Source organism: Pan paniscus, chromosome 10, assembly GCF_029289425.2.
Source record: "Pan paniscus chromosome 10, NHGRI_mPanPan1-v2.0_pri, whole genome shotgun sequence".
Lineage (NCBI taxonomy): Eukaryota > Metazoa > Chordata > Mammalia > Primates > Hominidae > Pan > Pan paniscus.
The window spans coordinates 136999715-137018858 of NC_073259.2; the positions used below are offsets into that span (position 1 = coordinate 136999715).

Sequence of the window (19144 nt, forward strand, 5' to 3'; positions counted from 1 at the left end):
CCTCTGCCTCCTGGGTTCAAACGATTCTGCAGCCTCAGTGTTCCTAGCAGCTGGGATTACAGGCGCCTGCCACCACACCTGGCTAATTTTTGTATTTTTAGTAGGGACGGGGGTTTTACCATGTTGGCCAGGCTGGTCTCAAACTCCCGACCTCAGGTGATCCACCTGCCTCGACCTCCCAAAGGGCTGGGATTCCAGGCGTGAGCCACCGCACCCGGCCTCTTTGTGGGGTTTTTGTTCCAGGGTTGCTGCTATGGCCTGAGTGTGTGCATCCCTCCAGATTCCTATGTTGAAACCTGTTCCCCAGTGTGAGGGTATTAGGAGGTGGGGACTTTGTGGGTGATTCAGGCATAAGGGCAGATTTGTGCCCATTAGGGAGGCCCCAGAGAGCTGCCTCGCCCCTTCCACCAAGCGAGGACCTGGCGAGCATCTGGATGGGAAGCAGGCCTCGCAGACACCCATCTTTCCCGCGCCTCAATGTTGGCTTCCACCCTCTGGAACCATGAGCAGCACGTTTCTGTTGTTTGTCAGCCTCTGCTTTATGGTATTTTGCGATAGCAGCTCACATGGACTAAGCTGCCTGGTCTGCAGCGTTAAATAAAGTCTGTGTGGCTGCACTGGTCATCTCATGAGAAAGAGCTTGCACTGACTCCAAGCAGTTTGGAAAACAAAACGCACTTAGCGTTTCCAGCCAGATGGGGTGTACCATTGCCGGTGATGACTCCGTTTCTTTGGGGGTGTTCTGTTTCCGGTCCCTAAAGCAGCAGTGTCCCTGAAAATCTGAGTGAAGTGAACTCTACACAACTGCCAGGCACCTTGTCTGTTTTGTGGTTCTTATATAGTTTTTTGTAGTTCCCTAGGGACCCAAAAAAGCATAACATGGGAGTTACAAGCTTTTCTCAGTATTTTCAAAGGCTTTTGGAAATATTTACCTGGAAAGGGCCACATAAGATATTAAAAATGTCAAGGGCTAGGCCAGGTGTGGTGGCTCAGGCCTGTAATCCCAGCACTTTGGAATGCCAAGAGGGGCGATCACCTGAGGTCAGGAGTTTGACACCAGCCTGGCCAACAAGGTGAAACCCCATCTCTACTAAAAGTACAAAAATTAAAAATATAAAAATTAGCCAGGCATGGTGGCCTGCACCTGTAATCCCAGCTCCTCGGGAGGCTGAGGCACGAGAATCACTTGAACCTGGGAAGCGGAGGTTGCAGTGAGCCAAGATTGCGCCACTGCACTTCAGCCTGGGTGACAGAGCAAGATTCTGTTTCAAAACAAACAAACAAATAAAAACATCAAGGGCTAGAATCTGTGTGACCACATTGAATACCATATGGAAGATAAATTACGCTTAAATGTGGCAGTTTGTTAACATACACCCACATATATGCATGCACACACACACCTTAAGTGCTAGCATTGTAGTAGTAACAAGATAATTCCCAGTGTGCTAATTCATGTTAAGTCCCATAGAGGTATGGTTATTATTATTACTTTTTAAAATTATCTTGTCATTTTTCTGTTTGAAGAACATTGAAAGAAAAACTTCTAGTTTGATGCTAAAATTCTGGCTAATCAAGAGAGAAGGCCTCAGACTGGGAGCCATGAGCAGGCAACAACAGTATCTAGAAGGCATTTAATAATGTGGTTTTCTTTTTCATTGTTTTCATTCTGATGATCACATCTCATGTACGGTGCTTGATACCAGCTTTCCAATTATGAAAATTGCCTTTCAAAATAAATTGACTTCACAAAAAGTATAAGCAGTGGTGCAGATGGCATACAGATATGAAAAACGGGGCAAGTGCATGCGACTAGCCAAAGTTTGGGAAAGAGTTCTGTACAGCATTAGCGTGTGGCGTGGAAGAAATACTTAAAAAGAACCCCTGCTGGAGAAGATCATCCACAAACACTGAACTGACGATCATCTGGTCTCAATGTCTGGCTTTTTCTGGATCAGGAAGCTGGTACGGGGGGCAAACGCAGGGGCACACAGATAGCACTAGGTATGTGACAGAGCCCTCTTCCAGAGAAGTAAAGACTCTGGGCGCGTGTGAGCTGATTGCAGTGGCGGGAGAAGAGAGAGCTGCTAGAACAAAGGACGCTGCCTGGATTGATCTGTCCTCTTTAACTCAGCTGCCTGCCGGTGAGGGAGCAGGTGCCATTTGTTTCTTAATGGCTTCTTAAGTAATAGTCTTTTAGGAGAGACGCCGTTGTTGCTGCTGTTGTTTTCATATGAAGTAATCAGAAATGTTTTTCACCTCCCGGAGGAAATACGTCTCTTCTACCACCCTTTTTTTTTTTTTTTTTTTTAAATGAGACGGAGTCTTGCTCTGCCGCCCAGGCTGGAGCGCAATGGCGTGATCTTGGCTCACAGCAACCTCCGCCTCATGGGTTCACGCAATTCTCCTGCCTCAGGCTCCTTAGTAGCCGGGACTACAGGCACGTGCTACCACGCCTGGCTAATTTTTTGTATTTTTAGTAGAGACGGGGTTTCGTCATGTTGGTCAGGATAGTCTCAATCTCCTGACCTCGTGATCTGCCTGCCTCGGCCTCCCAAAATCCTGGGATTACAGGCTTGAGCCACTGCACCTGGCCACTTTTTAAATTTTTTTTTTTTTTTTTTTGAGATGGAGTCTCACTCTGCCACCCAGGCTGGAGTGCAGTGGTGTGATCTCGGCTCACTGCAACCTCCGCCTCCTGGGTTCAAGCGATTCTCTCATCTCAGCCTCCCGAGTAGCTGGGATTACAAGTGCCTACCACTACGCCCGGCAAATTTTGTATTTTAGTAGAGACGGGGGTTTCGCCATGTTGGCCAGGCTGGTCTCGAACTCCTGACCTCCGGTGATCCGCCCGCCTTGGCCTCCCAAAGTGCTGGGATTACAGGTGTAAGCCACTGCGCCCGGCCCCCTTCTACCACTTCTTTATGGAACACGGCACCTCCCCTCCAACTTTCGTTTGCCTGCTTCTGAAAGCACAGTGAGTGTAAAAAGTGTTTGTCTTCCCTCCTAAAGTGCCTGTTAGGAATCTTGTCCCTGCAGGGCGGGGAGCTGACTCTGCAGGAGAAGCCGCAAGTCCAGAGGCCTCCTCTTTTTATTTGAAGGGGTGAATGAATGTGTGTGGTTTTTTAATTAAAAATAATGTCAGTGAAATGCCTTTAGTTTTAAGTGCTGGGAACTAACTAAACACTGGGTTCATGTGAGGATATGTGCACGCGCACACACACACACACGCACACACACACGCACACACACACACACACCCGTTGGCCTTGTATGTCCTACAAAGTGCATCTCTGTATTTTCTTTGCTTTCCTAATTCTGGAAGGAGGTCATCGCGAAATGGGTTTGAGCAAGGATTGCCATGGCTTTGCCTGTTGAGGAGTTGACTGGGACTTGACATTGAAGGATTAGGGAACAGTCGGGGGCGTGGGGCTGCATGAAGGTGCTGCCGGCTCCTGGCCGCGATGGAAAGCCCGGTCTGGGGAAGCTTTAGCTCCTGCATGATTTCCAGAGATCCGCCCTCTCCATTTCCAAGCTAGTCCAACACATCTGTAACATACCTGATGACAACATACGTGGTAGGCAAGTACAGGTCCCAGATGAGTCCCCTAGAGCTCACACCCCAACTAGATCGCCGTCCCTGAAAGCCCCATGTCCCCGTCTGGAGCTGCACGTCCAGCCCAGCACGTTAGTTGGCTTGGGTGGAGCAGAGAACACAAAGTAATGAGAGGAAAGGGTAGCTGGGAGAGGCAGCCCTGCAGCAGAATGTCCGGGACCCTGGTGGGAAGGACCGTGGTCTGAGAGTCTTTTAAATTCATCGCCATAAATTATTAAGAATTCTAAAGCACCTCTTTCACGAGGCACTTTGCTATCTATAATTAAAGCAGTCCGAGGCAATGGAAAAGTGCACCCTTTGGTTATGGATTTGTTGTTTAAGCAAACAGGTCATGAGCGCCAGGTTTGTGCCTGTTGACACGTAGCCCCGAGCTGTCCTGGGATTTGCTGAAACCGCGGCTTCCACATCGGATCGTGGTTTACAGCGAGGCCGCCGGTCTTCAGCCTCGGGGGACCCTTCAGCAGAAGCGAAGGCTCTGGGCACGACCCTAGTTTAAGATCCCTGCCTCGTCGCAGGTCTTTCATATCTAAGGGAAAAGCAATAGCCACCGCCACAAAACCTTGACGTCATCTCAGTGGATGAAATCATTTGAGTTTCTACGTTTCTAAGGTCTCACTGAGTCTAACAAATTACAAGCCCCTTCCAACAACTTATGTACTTCTTGACTCCCCCCGTCCCACCGAAGCCTCACAGAACGGGGCCTCTGGGCACGTGTTTCAGTGCCTCGTGTGCAGATAGGCTGGTGTCTTCGCTTGTTGTTTGTTTTTTAACTGTAAGCAGGAAACCACGCCTCTCCGGGAGAGAGAGCTTTTTAGGAAGTGGGGGAGCCCTGTTTCCTAAAAGCCCTGTTTATCAGTGTCCATGTGTCAATGCTTTACCAAGGCCACTTTGCAGTTCCTCAGCCGACGTCACTGAACACAGGGTGGGGAAGCGATGCGGGTAGACGCAGGGGCGCCCGTGCGCAGGCGGAGCCGATTCCCGCGCATCTCACACAGGAACCCGCCATAGGCGCACACGCATGCGCACGTCAGAAACAAGCTCTATTATAAACAATACACTTTCTTTTACTTCATGCCGTTCATGCATTCTGATTTTTTAAAAACTGTCCCGGGCTGCCCTTTGGGATGATATGCTGTTCCATTCTACGCCATTTTGAGAAATGCTTGTTTTTATTTTACCCCAAAATTGATTTTATAATTTGCTACTTAGGGTGTAGTTTGAAAAGCTGTGACTTGGGCGACCCCGGATGGAGGGTCTGTGTGTGGGTCCGTGGGTGTGTTGGACTCTGGTTAGGGCCAGTGCACTCACTGCTTCCTTGGGGTGAAATTCTCTCTCTGCAGACCTCAGTCTGGCTCAGATGCCACCCTCTCAGACACCCTTCCCCTGACCACTCAACTGAAACTCCCTCTCTTCCATCATCATTATAACATTTCCAAACATCGACTGCTTTTCAGAGTCAGGCATTCAATTTAATTACACTTCTGAATACAGAACTAGGAGGGGACTAAGGCGATTTCATGCTTGAAGTTGACTATTTCCTGCAGTGTGACTAAGGCACGTGCTGAAGATTGGGAGATGGATCTGAGAAGTGGGCGAGAGGTCAAGTCTTGGGACACATTAAAATTCTTATTGGAAAGACTATGGCATACAACAGATTTAACACCCTGAATCTCACCACTATTTGTGACATCCGACGGGAGTGCACTCTGCTTCAGCCCATGTCTTTCTCTGTTAACTGCAAAGCTCAATGAATGAACACACCCTTTAGGTATCAGCTAGACACTTTGGAGGGCTGGAGCTTTTCTAGGTCACGTTCAGTGCCTCTTAGTACAAAACCACATTGACTTACTGTGTCTTCAAAGAGACAGTCTTTTTTTTTTTTTTTTTTTTTTTTTTTTAGATGGAGTGTTGCTCTGTTGCCCAGGCTGGATTGAAGTGGCACGATCTCGGCTCACTGCAACCTCCACCCCCTGGGTTCAAACGATTCTCCTTCCAAGTAGCTGGGATTATAGGCACGTGCCACCACACCTGGCTAATTTTTGTATTTTTAGTAGAGACGGGGTTTTGCCATGTTGGCCAGGCTGGTCTCGAACTCCTGACTTCAGGTGATCCACCCGCCTCGGCCTCCCAAAGTGTTAGGATTACAGGCGTGAGCCACCGCGCCCGGCCAGCTCAGTCTATTTTTAGGAGGCAATGGCAGTGCATCTATGCAGTGTTTCCCTCTTGTCCATTTCTCTCCTTGAAGCCCTAGTTCGCAGGAGGTCCCAATGAAGAAACCACACCAGCTCAGTCCTGAGCCTCCACCCCAGGCATCAGAAACCACCTCTGGCCCAACGCCAGCCAAAAGCTATTGATTAGAAGAAGACAAGGTCTCACTAAGAGAATTCCTGGGCAGGCTGGCGAGCCAGCTTGGATTTAGGCAGAACCAAGACATTCCAGAGGCCAGGATGTCGCGTCAAGAAGCCCTTCATTCAAGGCTTCACACCTGAGAAAATGAGCCCCACCCATGCCTCAGTCTCTGTCATTCTCTTCAAGGATGGGGTCCAGGACAGAGTCCTGGAAGTCTCTGTCATTCTCTTCAAGGACGGGGTCCAGGACAGGGTCCTGGAAGTCTCTGTCATTCTCTTCAAGGACGGGGTCCAGGACAGGGTCCTGGAAGTCTCTGTCATTCTCTTCAAGGACGGGGTCCAGGACAGGGTCCTGGAAGTCTCTGTCATTCTCTTCAAGGACGGGGTCCAGGACAGGGTCCTGGAAGTCTCTGTCATTCTCTTCAAGGACGGGGTCCAGGACAGGGTCCTGGAAGTCTCTGTCATTCTCTTCAAGGACAGGGTCCAGGAAGAGGGCACTGAATTGTCCCCACCTAGGTCACAGCCCACCCTTTTGTGAGCCTGGAACAGGACAGGCTGGAAATGCTTCAGCAGAAGCAAGTACAGGCGGGGTGCGGGCTGTGTGGACTTTTGCACTGGCCATTTCTGGGCGCAGCCAGGAGGCAGTTGATATTCAAAGCAGTTTTCTTTGAATATCATCTCTCTGCTTTTTAATTTGCATTTTCTACTCTACCAGAGCTTTATGAAATAGTAGAGTAGCCAGGCGCGGTGGCTCACGTCTGTAATCCTTTTGGGAGGCTGAGGTGGGTGGATCGCTTGAGGTCAGGTGTTCGAGACCAGGCTGGCCAACATGGTGAAAACCCATCTCTACTAAAATCACAAAATTCACTGGGTGTGGTGGCACATGCCTGTAATCCCAGCTACTCAGGAGGCTGAGGCAAGGAAATCGCTTGAACCCGGGAGGCAGAGGTTGCAGTGAGCCAAGATTGTGCCATTGCACTCCAGCCTGGGTGACAGAGTGACTCTGTCTTAAAAAAAAAAAAAAAAAAAAAAAATAGAGTAGAGGTGTTCTTAGATTGCCTAAAATGTCGCTGAGGCTGCATATGTTTTATTTATATTTATTTGTTTATGTATTTATTTGTAGAGATGGGATCCCACTGTGTTTCTCAGGCTGGTCTGGAAGTCCTGGCCTCAAACAATCCTCCCACCTTAGCCTCCCAAGTCACTGGGACTGCAGGCTTGTGCCACCATGCCTAGCACTGTTTTAGTTTTTAGGTGCCATACACATGCTCATTTTTGTGGTAATTCTTAGCAAGAACTTTTTAAAAAGATGGGTTGTAGTCCCGTATGGAATCCACGCAATCATTCAATGCTAACCGCTGGCAAGTTAGTTAACACCCCTAGACCACAACCACATGGCTGTGCAGTAGAGTGGCCACACGCATGTCGTGGATTCTGGATCCAGCTACCTGGATGCACAGGACTTAACTGCTCTGTCCCTCAGTTTCCCCATCTATAAAATGGGGACGACTGAGCTAATACTACTGGCCTCACAGTTTGCAGCGGGGATTCGATGAGTGAACACTTGGACAGTGCCTGGAATAGTGCCTGGTTCCTAGGCAGCATCCTGTGAGTGTTAAATAAAATATCTTTTTTTTTTTTTTTTTGAGACGGAGTCTCACTCTGTTGCCCAGGCTGGAGTGCAGTGGCCTGATCTCGGCTCACTGCAAGCTCCGCCTCCCGGGTTCACGCCATTCTCCTGCCTCAGCCTCCCGAGTAGCTGGGACTACAGGCACCCGCCACCACGCCCAGCTAATTTTTTGTATTTTTAGTAGAGATGGGGTTTCACCGTGTTAGCCAGGATGGTCTCGATCTCCTGAACTCGTGATCCGCCTGTCTCGGCCTCCCAAAGTGCTGGGATGACAGGCGTGAGCCACCGCACCCGGCCATAAAATATCTTTTCATGCTGATGTTACCTTTCTGCTTTGACATGCTGAGATTCTGTTTTAGCTGCAGGGTGGTTTGAGCCTGGCTTTGGTTTTCTATTAAAGCTTCTTTGATCTCTTAGCTCAACCGTTTCAACGAAGCATATGGTCTCTGCTTGCAGGCGATCATATGTGGGTGCATTTTCTGGTGCTCTTTGATAAGGAGTGGGGTATGCACATTTGGTTTGAGCATGACAGCTTAATGACTTTCCACAATAACTTCTTATATCGAAGATTACTTCCCTTAAGCCTAGGAGTTGTAACAATGTATTTTGCTAGAAAATAAATAAGCGTGGAAGGAGGAAATGAGAATTTTCATTGTGGCTTGCGATGCTTTTGCCCTTTAAAATTTCATGACATGTGCTTTCATTAAATAAAAATATCCCCCCTTCTTTTTCTCTTTATCTTGCACTTTGTTCCACGTGGCTTCACTAAGAGATTTGAAAGTGAACTGATGTGGAAGGTAAATCCAGAAAAATTTAATGCAGTTTTTAGTTTCAACTTGAAAGTTGCTGTTATGCCGTAAGTTTTAGATAAAGTGTTTTTGTGGTCTTATAAAATTTGATTTCTTTCCTTGATAAATTATTTTTCCTTAGTTATTCATGAGAGCAGAGGCATGCTAATAAAATTAAAAATAAGACAAATTCCTAACTAAAAATACTCATAAAATGTGATTTTGAAAATTAATATGTAGAGCCCAAAAAAGGCTTTCATTGGACTGTGTACTTTTTCATGATAAGATGTTAGGGTTAAAGGATAATTCAGTTGTTTAGGATAATTCGAGCAAAAGGCATCAGAAATGGGAAATGGAAAGGTGGGGTCTGCTGGAAATCATTCTTTTTGCAGATCTTCTGAGCATAGAACTATATGCAGGGCCCTGTGCATGGCCTTGGGAGGGACATGGAGATAGGAGGAGAAGGTGGGCAAGTATCAAAAGACGTTGGCCCCTGTGGTAGGAGGTGTTACCATAGCGTGGGGTGGAGATGTTACTTCTGGACAGGGTGATGGGAAAGTGTCTCAGAGAGGGGGCATTGCCTGCATCTCAGAGGATGAATAGGTTTTGGGGACAGAGGATGACATTCCTGGTAGAGAGAATGCAGGGACGCAGATAGACACTGATATGGTTTGGCTGTGTCCCCACCCAAATCTCATCTTCAGTTGCAATCCCGTGATCTCCATGTGTCATGGGAGGTAGTTTAATCATGGGGGTGGTTACCCTCACGCTGGTTTTTGTGATAGTAAGTTCTCGGGATCTGATGGTTTTATAAGGGGCTTCCCCCTTCACTCTGCACTTCTCCTTGCTGCTGCCATGTGAAGAAAGACGTGTTTGCTTCCCTTCCACCATGATTGTAAGTTTCCAGAGGCCTCCCCAGCCCTTTGGAGCTGTGAGTCAAGTAAACCTCTTTCCTTTGTAAATGATGCAGTCTTGGATGTGTCTTTATTAACAGTGCGAGAACAGACTAATACGGACACGGATGGGGTATAGTGGATAAATTAATAAGTAGGTAGGCTTTCCAGAATCGACGTAAGCTTATGAACTATATCTGAGGAAATACTTTGAACAGAAACTAGAGAGGCAGCAGAGCATAGTTTTACAAATTCAGCCCCAGGAGTCAGCCTGAATGTGAATACTGGCTCAGCAACTTTCTAGCTGTGTGATCCTGGTTAAGTTATAGAACTCTCTGAGCTTCAGTGTCTTCATTTGTAAAAGGCGGGTAATGATAACCAGGTTGTTGGAAGAAATAAGCTAATGCATGTAAAGGACTTAGCATATGTTCTGCACAGAGTAGGTGGCCGAGAAGTATTAACTATTAATGGCAACAACAGCAATAAACAAAAAAATTGTGTATGGCTATAATTTTTCTCTTGAAATAGATTTCTAGGAATTCTTTTAAATTTTCTTATGCATCCAAATTGGCTGAAGGCTAACAGCAAATTTTCAGTGACTTAGTGACCTCAGGGATGTCAACGAGCTTAACATTACCAATCCTTTGGGTTAAATCTCAGGCTTTCTGGTCATCTGAAGGAGCTGGGGTTTAATACACACGTGAAACATCTCCTTGCCAGAAGAAATGGAAATAAAGTTTCTAGAAAGCAGCGTTATTTCAGTTAGTGTTATAAACTGTTGGGATATCATCATATTCTTCAAACCAACTTGGTTTGTAACTCATAATGCCTACTGGTAAAGTGTAAATGAGAATAGAAATTGAATATGCCTTCACTCCCGGCTCATCAGGAGTAGCAGCTGGGAAGAAACTGCAGGCATAGCATTAGCAAAATGTGTTTAGACCCTCTGCCTGTATCTTTGAATAAATGCTTAGAATTTTGTGTTACACTTGCATATATTTAGGAATTTTTTTCAGTATTTTAAAATTCTATTCATTGTCGATAAGACCAGGAGAGGCATGGGTGTTGGTTGCTTTGTTGAAGACTTTGCTGTTGGATGAGCCAGATATGATAACTGTATTCTGCAGCTTTGTCCTGAGTGGGCTGGAAAAGGTGAAACAGCACCCTAGGAAGGTCCTCTCAGCACCTCAGTAAGCAAACTTACCTGAGGCCAGGTCGTTGCCAAGACGAGATCATTGCACAAGACGAGGTTGCATAAGATGATGTCGTGTCACGGCGAGGTTTCTGGTGGTGAGGAGTGTGGCTGCTGCCCCTGGGAATCCAGGGGTTCCTTTCAGGCAATCAGGGAGCTTCTCTCTACCTCCCAGTTCTGGAGTTTTCAGAAGTGTGGCAGTGTCACTTAATCTCAGATGTGTACTTAATCTCAAAAGTACACATTTGAGGCCGGGTGCAGCAGCTCACACCTGTAATCCTAGCACTTTGGGAGGCCAAGGTGGGCGGATCACTTAAGGTCAGGAGTTCGAGATCAGCCTGGCCAATATGGCGAAACCCTGTCTCTACTTAAAAAAAAAAAAAAAGTACACATTTGAGATTAAGCTCAGCCGGGCACAGTGGCTCATGCTTGTAATCCCAGCACTTTGGGAGGCCGAGGCAGGAGGATCACTTGAGCCCAGGAGTTCGAGACCAGCCTGGGCCACATAGTGAGACCCTGTGTTAGTTCTCCCACTGCTATAAAGAACTACCTGAGACTGGATAATTTATAAAGAAAACAGGTTTAATTGGCTCAAGTTCCTCAGGCTGTATAAGAAGCACAGCCAGGGAATGCCTCAGGAAACTTTTAATCACAGTGGAAGGCGAAGGGGAAGTAGGCGCGTCTTACATGTCTGGGTCAGGAGGAAAAGCGCGAGGCTGGAGGTGCCACACACATTTAAACAGCCAAATCTCCTGAGAACTCCATCACGAGACAACACTGGGGGATGGTGCTAAATTGTTAGAAACCACCCCCCTGATCCAATCACCTCCTACCAGGCCCCACCTCCAACAATGGGGATTACAATTTAACAGGAGATTTGGGTGGGGACACAGATCCAAACCATATCAGACCCCATTTTTAATATATATATATATATCTTATATACGTACACACATATGTGTGCATATATAAGATTAAGCTTGTAGATTATTTTGTATTGGTGGTGCCGTCTGTAGCTCTCAATAGATGTATTTTGTATTGTATTGTAGCTCTCAATAGATGTATTTTGTATTGGTGGTGGGATCTGTATTGGTATTGTATTGGTATTTTGTATTGGTGGTGTCGTCTGTAGCTCTCATCGTTATTTTCTTCTAGTATTTTTCTAATAAGACTTTGACATTTGACTTTTTTCTTCTGCAACACGTATAGCAGTTACTGTGTCCCAGGCACAGTTCTAACAGCAACCAGAGAGGCAGCAGAGCATAGTTTTACGAATTCAGCCCCTGGGGTCAGGCTGAATGTGAATACAGGCTCAGCGCTTCATGTCTTCTCAGTCATTTACTCCTCCGAGCAATCCCAAGGTGCTAGAGTTCTCATTGGACAGACGAGCAAACTGACACGCAGAGAGGTCCGTTAATGTGCATGAGGCTAGTTTGGTGCCTGGGTGGCCTTGACCCTGGCCCTCTGTATCCGGAGTCCCCTCAGTCTGGTGCTGCCTCTTTCTGGCCTCCACACATCCACTACGAGTTTGCTTAAAAACTTCTGGCCTGTCTTTGAGGAGCGATAAGTTTGAACACGTTGCTATTAATTTTTGCATGAATTCAACAAGTGTGTTATTAGCCTTCAGGAATGCAACAGGACGGAAATAGTCCCTGCCCCAAAGCACCTGTTCCTTCCAGATGCAAAGCAGGAGTCAAGTTGGGACTGGAGGATGTTAGGTTGTGACTAATGAAAAGGCTGCCCCTGGCCTTTAAAAAGTTGAGGTGGAATTCACATGCCATGAAATTCACCATTTTAGAGTGTACAAGCCAGTGGGTTTTAGTCTTATTCACAAAGTTGTGCAACCATCACACCTATCTCATTCCTGAATATTTTTTCTCTCCCCAAGAGGATACCCTCTATCCACTAAGCAGTCACTTCCCATTTCCCCCTCACCCCAATAACCCCTAATTAGATCCTGAGTGACCCCTGGGTAACCACCGATCTACTTTCTGTCTCTATGATTTGCCTGGTTTGGCCATTTCATAGACATGGAATCATACACTCTGTGGTCTTTCCTGTCTGGTGTAACTCAAGTGGCATCGTGTTTTCCAAGCTCACCCTTGTTGCTGCCTAAGTTGGCACTTCCTTGTCACGGCTGAGTGGCACTCCTTTGTATGGATTGGCACATCACGTCTACTCATTCATCAGCTGATGATCAGGTCCTGGCCTTTCAAACTGTTTCTGCGAAGTCATCCTGTTAAAAAATATTTTGATATGGTCAGACCTTTGGTCATAGACTTACTAAGGATTCCAACCTATTCTGCCTGAATGATTTTATGACAAAATCCTTCTGCATCATTTAAGCAACACTTCCACTGCAATATTGGGTGGTTGTCAAATTGTCCCATTTCTGGAAACGACTCTGTCTCAAGACCTTAAGTTGGCTGAAGAGTTCTCACTCACCACACTCAGGTGTAGCCATACAGGCTCCTAACCAGAGCCTATATGTATTCTTTGGAACATTCTCTCTTTTCTTTCTCTCTCTCTCTTTTTTTTTTTTTTTTTTTTTTTGAGACAGAGTCTCACTCTGTTACCTAGGCTGGAGTGCAATGCGGGCATCTCGGCTCACTGCAACCTCCGCACCCCGGGTTCAAGCGATTCTTCCGCTTCAGCTTCCCAAGTAGCTGGGATTACAGGTGCTCACTCTACCCCCACGCCCGGTCAATTTTTGTGTTTTTAGTAGAGACAGGCTTTCACCATGTCGGCCAGCAGGCGGGTCTCGAACTCCTGATCACATGATCCCCCCTCCTCGGCCTCCTAAAATGCTGGGATTACAGGCGTGAGCCACCAGCATGAGCCACCGTGCCCGGTCTTCTCTCTCTCTCTCTCTCTTTTTTTTTTTTTTTTTTTTTTTTACTATTATTGTTTTTATTATTTAATAGCTGGGCTCATAGTACCATTTCCTACTTATTTTTTTCCCTCTCTGAATTGTTGAGTCTGGCTCTGCTGCCATTTGATGTAATTCCTGGAGACTTAGCCTCATTTCAGGCTTTTGCTAACATGTGTCTTCTTTTTTTTTTTCCACTGTTTTAAGGTCATTTATTAGAACACAGTCATTCAGAAGCCACTGAGACATCAGGCAGCAGGAAGGAAGGTGGGGTGGAGCAGGCCCTGTGAAGGACCAAGGACAAAGTAATAGCCTCAGTTATGAAATTTCATTTTATTCTGATAAAGACTAATGTATGCCTGATAACCTAGTGATAATCCACAAGTTTGGTAGTTCACAACATTTTTAGAAAGCACGTACGATTAACATTTAAATAAGGCATTATAGAAAGTTTTATAAAGAATGAAGTGTGTACTATAATTCTTTTAAGACACTTTGGTTCATCTTGAAAGATCAATGAATTTTTAAAATATCAGAAGAAAAGGAAAATAAATTTTTTTCCCCCAAAATACATAAGAACTGCTTACTGGCACTTGTATGTTAAGTACCTGGGGAAAAAATGGAACAGATTTTTAAAGGCAATTAATAACAGCTTGTACGAGGGCTTGTTTCATTTGATCTGGCACCAAGTAAAGAGTAAATACGCCATGGAAGACGCCATCAGATTTTCCGTCCACCTCTCCTACTGCCCCACTTCTCCCAGACCACACAGCACATCAGCAGCCATCCTTGCTGCCCCACTCAGGAATCACTTTAGATTCCAATTTTCTTTGTTTGTTTTTTTGTTTTTTTTTGTTTTTTTTTTTGAGACAGAGTCTCGCTCTGCCCCCCAGGCTGGAGTGCGGTGGCATGATCTAGGCTCACTGCAACCTCCACCTTCCGGGTTCAAGTGATTCCCCTGCCTCAGCCTCCTGATTAGCTGGGGCTGCAGGCGCGCCATCCAGCCTGAGTAATTTTTTGTATTTTAGTAGAGACAGGGTTTCACCATGTTGGCCAGGATAGTCTCGATCTCCTGACCTCATGATCCACCCGCCTTGGCCTCCCAAAGTGCTGGGATTATAGGCGTGAGTCACCACGCCCGGCCTAGATTCCAGTTTTTAAATGGCTTCTCAGATGACACCAACAGAGTTCTTTCCCTTTAAAATAAGGTGGCAGTGAATGCTAACAGGTATCGATTTCTTTGATCAGGAACAAAGAACTCCTTCAGGAAACTCACTTACTGGTCCTTGTTAACCTATTGTGTAAAGTCTTTTTATTGGCACACCTGTTTACTAATTATGATTGATTGCTATTTATGCCAAGGGAGCATTTCCCAGGCATGTCTCATCTCTTTACTAACGACAAAGTGTGCTTACTTTATTTACATAGTGCCACAGGTTTTCTCTTTTCTCTCTTTTTTTTTTTGGCAGGGAGTGGTACTATAACTTGTTATTTATCAGGGCAGATCATACATTTGGATCAAAAAGAGAAACTGGCAAGTAGATCCTAAAACACATTTCTTAACCTGAGTCACATCTGAAAACATATAGATTTTAATTACATTTTGTTGAAAATTCATTCAACTTTGGTGCTTGTCCAAGGACTTATAATGTTAATTTCTGACATAAATCATAACCCTCAGTACATATGTATTTTCAAAGGAAACAAGTCATCTTAAAGTAATATTTTTCTGTATGCGAATGGATACATTGTTGTAGCAAATTGAAAATTCTGAGTAAACTGAAAGTATGCTTAACAACAAAATAAATACAGCATATATGGTTAGCATATACATTTCTTAGTAGCAGAGGATTTGTGTCTTACAACAAATCTGTAAACCCAGTTGCTTTCTTTCTGGTATTTTATATAGTGTCTCCCCATGTTCCACAACGCTGGAGATGTCTTTTGTGGCATTGATCTGTGCAAACATTTCTGATCACATATTTTCCCCCAATGACATGTAACTTTTTTTAACTTTTCCGGGAAAATACGGAAGCTTTATCAACCACTTATTAACTGAACAAAAACTTAGATTACTACCAAATGCTCTTTTAATTTTGCTCCAACAGATGTTTTAAAAGTTCAGACATCACTGATGTTTTTGAGGATAGCTGCGTAAAACACACTAGATGATTTCAAAGGATGAATCTTAGTATCTGACTCATTTGGCACATCCTTAGTATCTAGAATCAAATCAGTAGAAATAAAAGTCATATAATTTTCAAAGAATTCATACATACTGGAATTCTTAGGAAAAGCAGCTTCTAAATGCAAGGACTATGAGGTTTGCCCATCTTACTACTAATAGTTCCACACATTTCTCCTTATAGAATAACTGAAGCTTCCTGGCTTGTTTGAGGAACGTCAGTTTGTAGGAAAGCATATCCATAGGGCCAAATCTTGTTGGTTTCTGTTCTGGAGAATGTTTCCAACACCGCTTTTTTTCTGGTAATAGTCCAGGACTGGCTTTGTTTGGCTTCATAAGCCTTTAGTCTCTTGATAACCATCTCTGGTTTATCATCCTCACGCTGAATGAGCGGCTCCCCTGTCAGAACATCAATGCCCACAGTTGTGGGAGGGTTGAATTCAATGTTGTAGACTTGGCCAGTGGTGAGATGAATCCAGTGAGCAGTAAGGGGTTGTTTAATGACCTCAAAGGACATATTCAGGTTAATCACTGTGTCGGTCTGATCAGCTTTATCTAGGGCTTCTGCCTGTGGAAGTGTCCTTGGAAAACTATCCAACAGCTAGACTGGGTGAGATTTTGCAGCTCCTGAAGGGCCAGCCAAGATGACATCATTTGGGATGAGTTTCCCTTGGTCAATGAAAGCCTTGGCTAACACGTCAATTTATATATATATATGTATATATATATATAAAGTTCTGGGGTACAGGTGCACAATGTGCAGGTTTGTTACATAGGTATACATGTGCCATGGTGGTTGGCTGCACCCATCAACCCGTCATTTACCTTAGGTATTTCTCCCAACGCTATCCCTCCTCCAGCCCCCGACCCCCAACAGGCTCCGGTGTGTCATGTTCCCCTCCCTGTGTCCGTGTGTTCTCATTGTTCAATTCCCACCTACGAGTGAGAACATGTAACAGGCCAATTTCTGTGCCCTGCAGCATGTTGTCCGGCCAATTTCTGTGCCCTGCAGCATGTTGTCCCGGGGCACGCCCCGGGAAAGGTGCTTTAGCTCGAAGTATTGAGTGATACGCGACGACACAGTGCCCTTGCCCGAGCCGGGGGCCCCCATGATCACCACACGCAGCAGCCGCGAGGACACCCCCGTGGCCGCAGACCGAGGCCCACGCCGCGCTGGCACCAGGGCTTTGGCCTGGCCCGTGCTGGCCGGCTGGCAGCGCCACTAGCGGGCGGCGACCGCTGACATTTATCTTTGTCTCTTTTCAGGTCGATCCAGTGTTTACAAGGGAAGTGAAAGCCAAAGTGAAAAGGTAAGAGTTGGTGGAGACCAGTCATTTTGCAGAACGGGAAGCCTGAGTGGCCCCTGGGTTACCTGAACTCACATTTATCCAGTCCCAGGCACTATTCCAAGCAGTTTCCAAGTGTTTCCTCATGCATCTTCCCGGCGAGCCCGTGGCATCCTAGGCACTGTTATTTGCCCAGGGAAAGGCCAATAAAAATCACTTTGTGATTATAATTTTTAACGGATCACATTGGCCAGAATGGAAAGATTTAAACTCTCAAGGATTTGGAAGAATGGAGGGGTATTGCCCTTTGTCACAGCCTGCCTGGAGAGCAATTTGTTGGTGTGTTGGTTATAAGTTGCATTTGTCGGCCAGGAACCCAACAGCACAGGCTTGAACAGATTGAACTTTCATTGCTCACATCAACAAGTCCGAGGGTGGTCATTCAAGGAGCAAAACGGAGGCTTCCCTGAGACCTCAGGGATTTGGCTCCTGTCTCTGTCCTGCCTTCCTCAGCCTGTGGCTCCCATCCTGAAGGTGACATGGTGGCTATAGAGCTGTGTCATCAGTCTGCGTTTTAAATGGGGTGATGGGAATGAGCAGACCAGAAGGATGTGGCTCTTATTTGGGTCAGCCCCCTGTAAAGTGGTGTCTTCACAGCCCCTGGGATTCCAGCCAGACTCATTGGCCACACCAACCACAAAGGGCACTGACAAAGACTGGTTTTTCCCCATCTATAATCAGGGATCTTTAGATTGCTCCTAGGTGCAGACGCGTGTGTGCAAAAGTATCACCTGCTCGGGGAAGGGAGGCCTGGCAGAGCCATGAGAGTGGTGGCCAGCGGTGGGGACGGGGAAGATCGAAGAAAGGCGAAGATTTACATTGTCTGGTGAAAAAAATAGAACAAGGCAAAATGTCTATGACAAAATAGCTGTCAGCGCTGTGTGCTGGGAACAGGTCTTTTGTTCCCAGCACAAATTTTTTTTTCCCAGCACAAATTTTGTTCCCAGCACAAATGTCAAAAAAAAACATAATTTTTGACATTATCATCTCTAGTATTTCTATTTCCATTCTTTGTTGTTGTTGTTGTTGTTGAGACAGAGTTTCACTCTGTCGCCCAGGCCGGAGTGCAGTGGCGCGATCTCAGCTCACTGCAAGCTCCACCTCCTGGGTTCACGCCATTCTCCTGCCTCAGCCTCCCAAGTAGCTGGGATTACAGGTGCGCACCACCACGCCTGGCTAATATTTGTATTTTTAGTAGAGACGGGGTTTCGCCATGTTCGCCAGGCTGGTCTCGAACTTCTGATCTCAGGTGATCCGCCCGCCTCAGCCTCCCAAAATGCTGGGATTACAGGCGCGAGCCACTGCACCCGGCCTATTTCTATTATTTCTATTCTTATTGTCTCATTAGTATTTTAAAGAATTATTTGAAAAAAAGTTGAATTATTAGAAAAATGTTCTCTAAATCATGCAGAGAAAATGGCACGAACCTTGTCTCTGACTCTTCTAGTCCTTGAGAGCAGGTGTCTTTATGGAGCATATTGAAAACAAAAGCAGACATGTTAAGCAACTCCCTCCCTCCCTTGTCAGGGACATGAGCTGTAAGGATTTCCACCCCAGTATAGTTCTCCTGGTTGAACGCTTGGTCAACAATGCTTACTTGCTGATCTAGAGTATTACACCCAAATTGTCATCTCTCCTCCTCCCAGCTGCCCACCCATGAGATTCTTGGAATCAGATTCACTCTTCCTGCTTTGTGTTTCAGAGCCGCTGGGGTACAACTGATTGGAGAGATGCCTCAAGAAGATCTGCACGCGGTGGTGAAGAATTGCTTCGCGGTGGTGAATAGCTCTGTCTCTGAAGGCATGTCAGCTGCAATTTTGGAGGTAATTATGTAACTCGAGTACTGAAAGTGGGAGTATGAAATTGTCCATCACTCCTTCTCTTATTTACGGAGGTGACGTCTTTGTCAATAACATTCTGCACTTCTCAAAGCTAAAAAGGCCAAGCAGCATACCTGTTGGAGTTCAAAAGTACTTTTGAAGTTCTATCTGGGAGTTTAAAAATATCATTTCATTTCTCATTGCTATCTCTCCTTGCCAGCTACGATGTAAAATAAAACTGGGATAGCATTGCCTCTCTGACCCTCTAAATATCTCTGACAGGAAGGCAGCTAAGGTTACAAAAGATTGGGACAGGAAACAGATTGAAGGTATTTTTGCAGGAAGCCTCCCTTTACTTGATCTTTTCTCTTTCTTTTCCATATGTTCTGTAATTCCAGAATTTAAGGGAGGGGAAGAAAGGGCTGGACTTTGCAGGTGGCAGGAGACAGGGGCAGGG

The 19144-nt window shown here is 45.8% G+C and overlaps 1 protein-coding gene and 1 pseudogene across 12 annotated transcripts in view; one reads left to right on the forward strand and one right to left on the reverse strand.

Moving 5' to 3' along the window:
• The window catches only part of GLT1D1 (glycosyltransferase 1 domain containing 1), a 247177-nt gene that overhangs the window by 101826 nt on the left and 126207 nt on the right, over positions 1-19144 (forward strand). For all 12 annotated transcript variants that reach the window (XR_008620551.2, XM_034934842.3, XM_063593219.1 and 9 more), the window contains 2 exons: positions 16788-16831; positions 18570-18690. Coding sequence is in view for 11 of the 12 variants with exons in the window: in XM_034934842.3 (XP_034790733.2) it covers positions 16788-16831; positions 18570-18690 (165 nt within the window). In the remaining variant the exon portion in view is untranslated. The remainder of the gene's footprint in view (positions 1-16787; positions 16832-18569; positions 18691-19144) is intronic.
• Positions 15700-16653, reverse strand: LOC103785987 (GTP:AMP phosphotransferase AK3, mitochondrial-like; annotated as a pseudogene).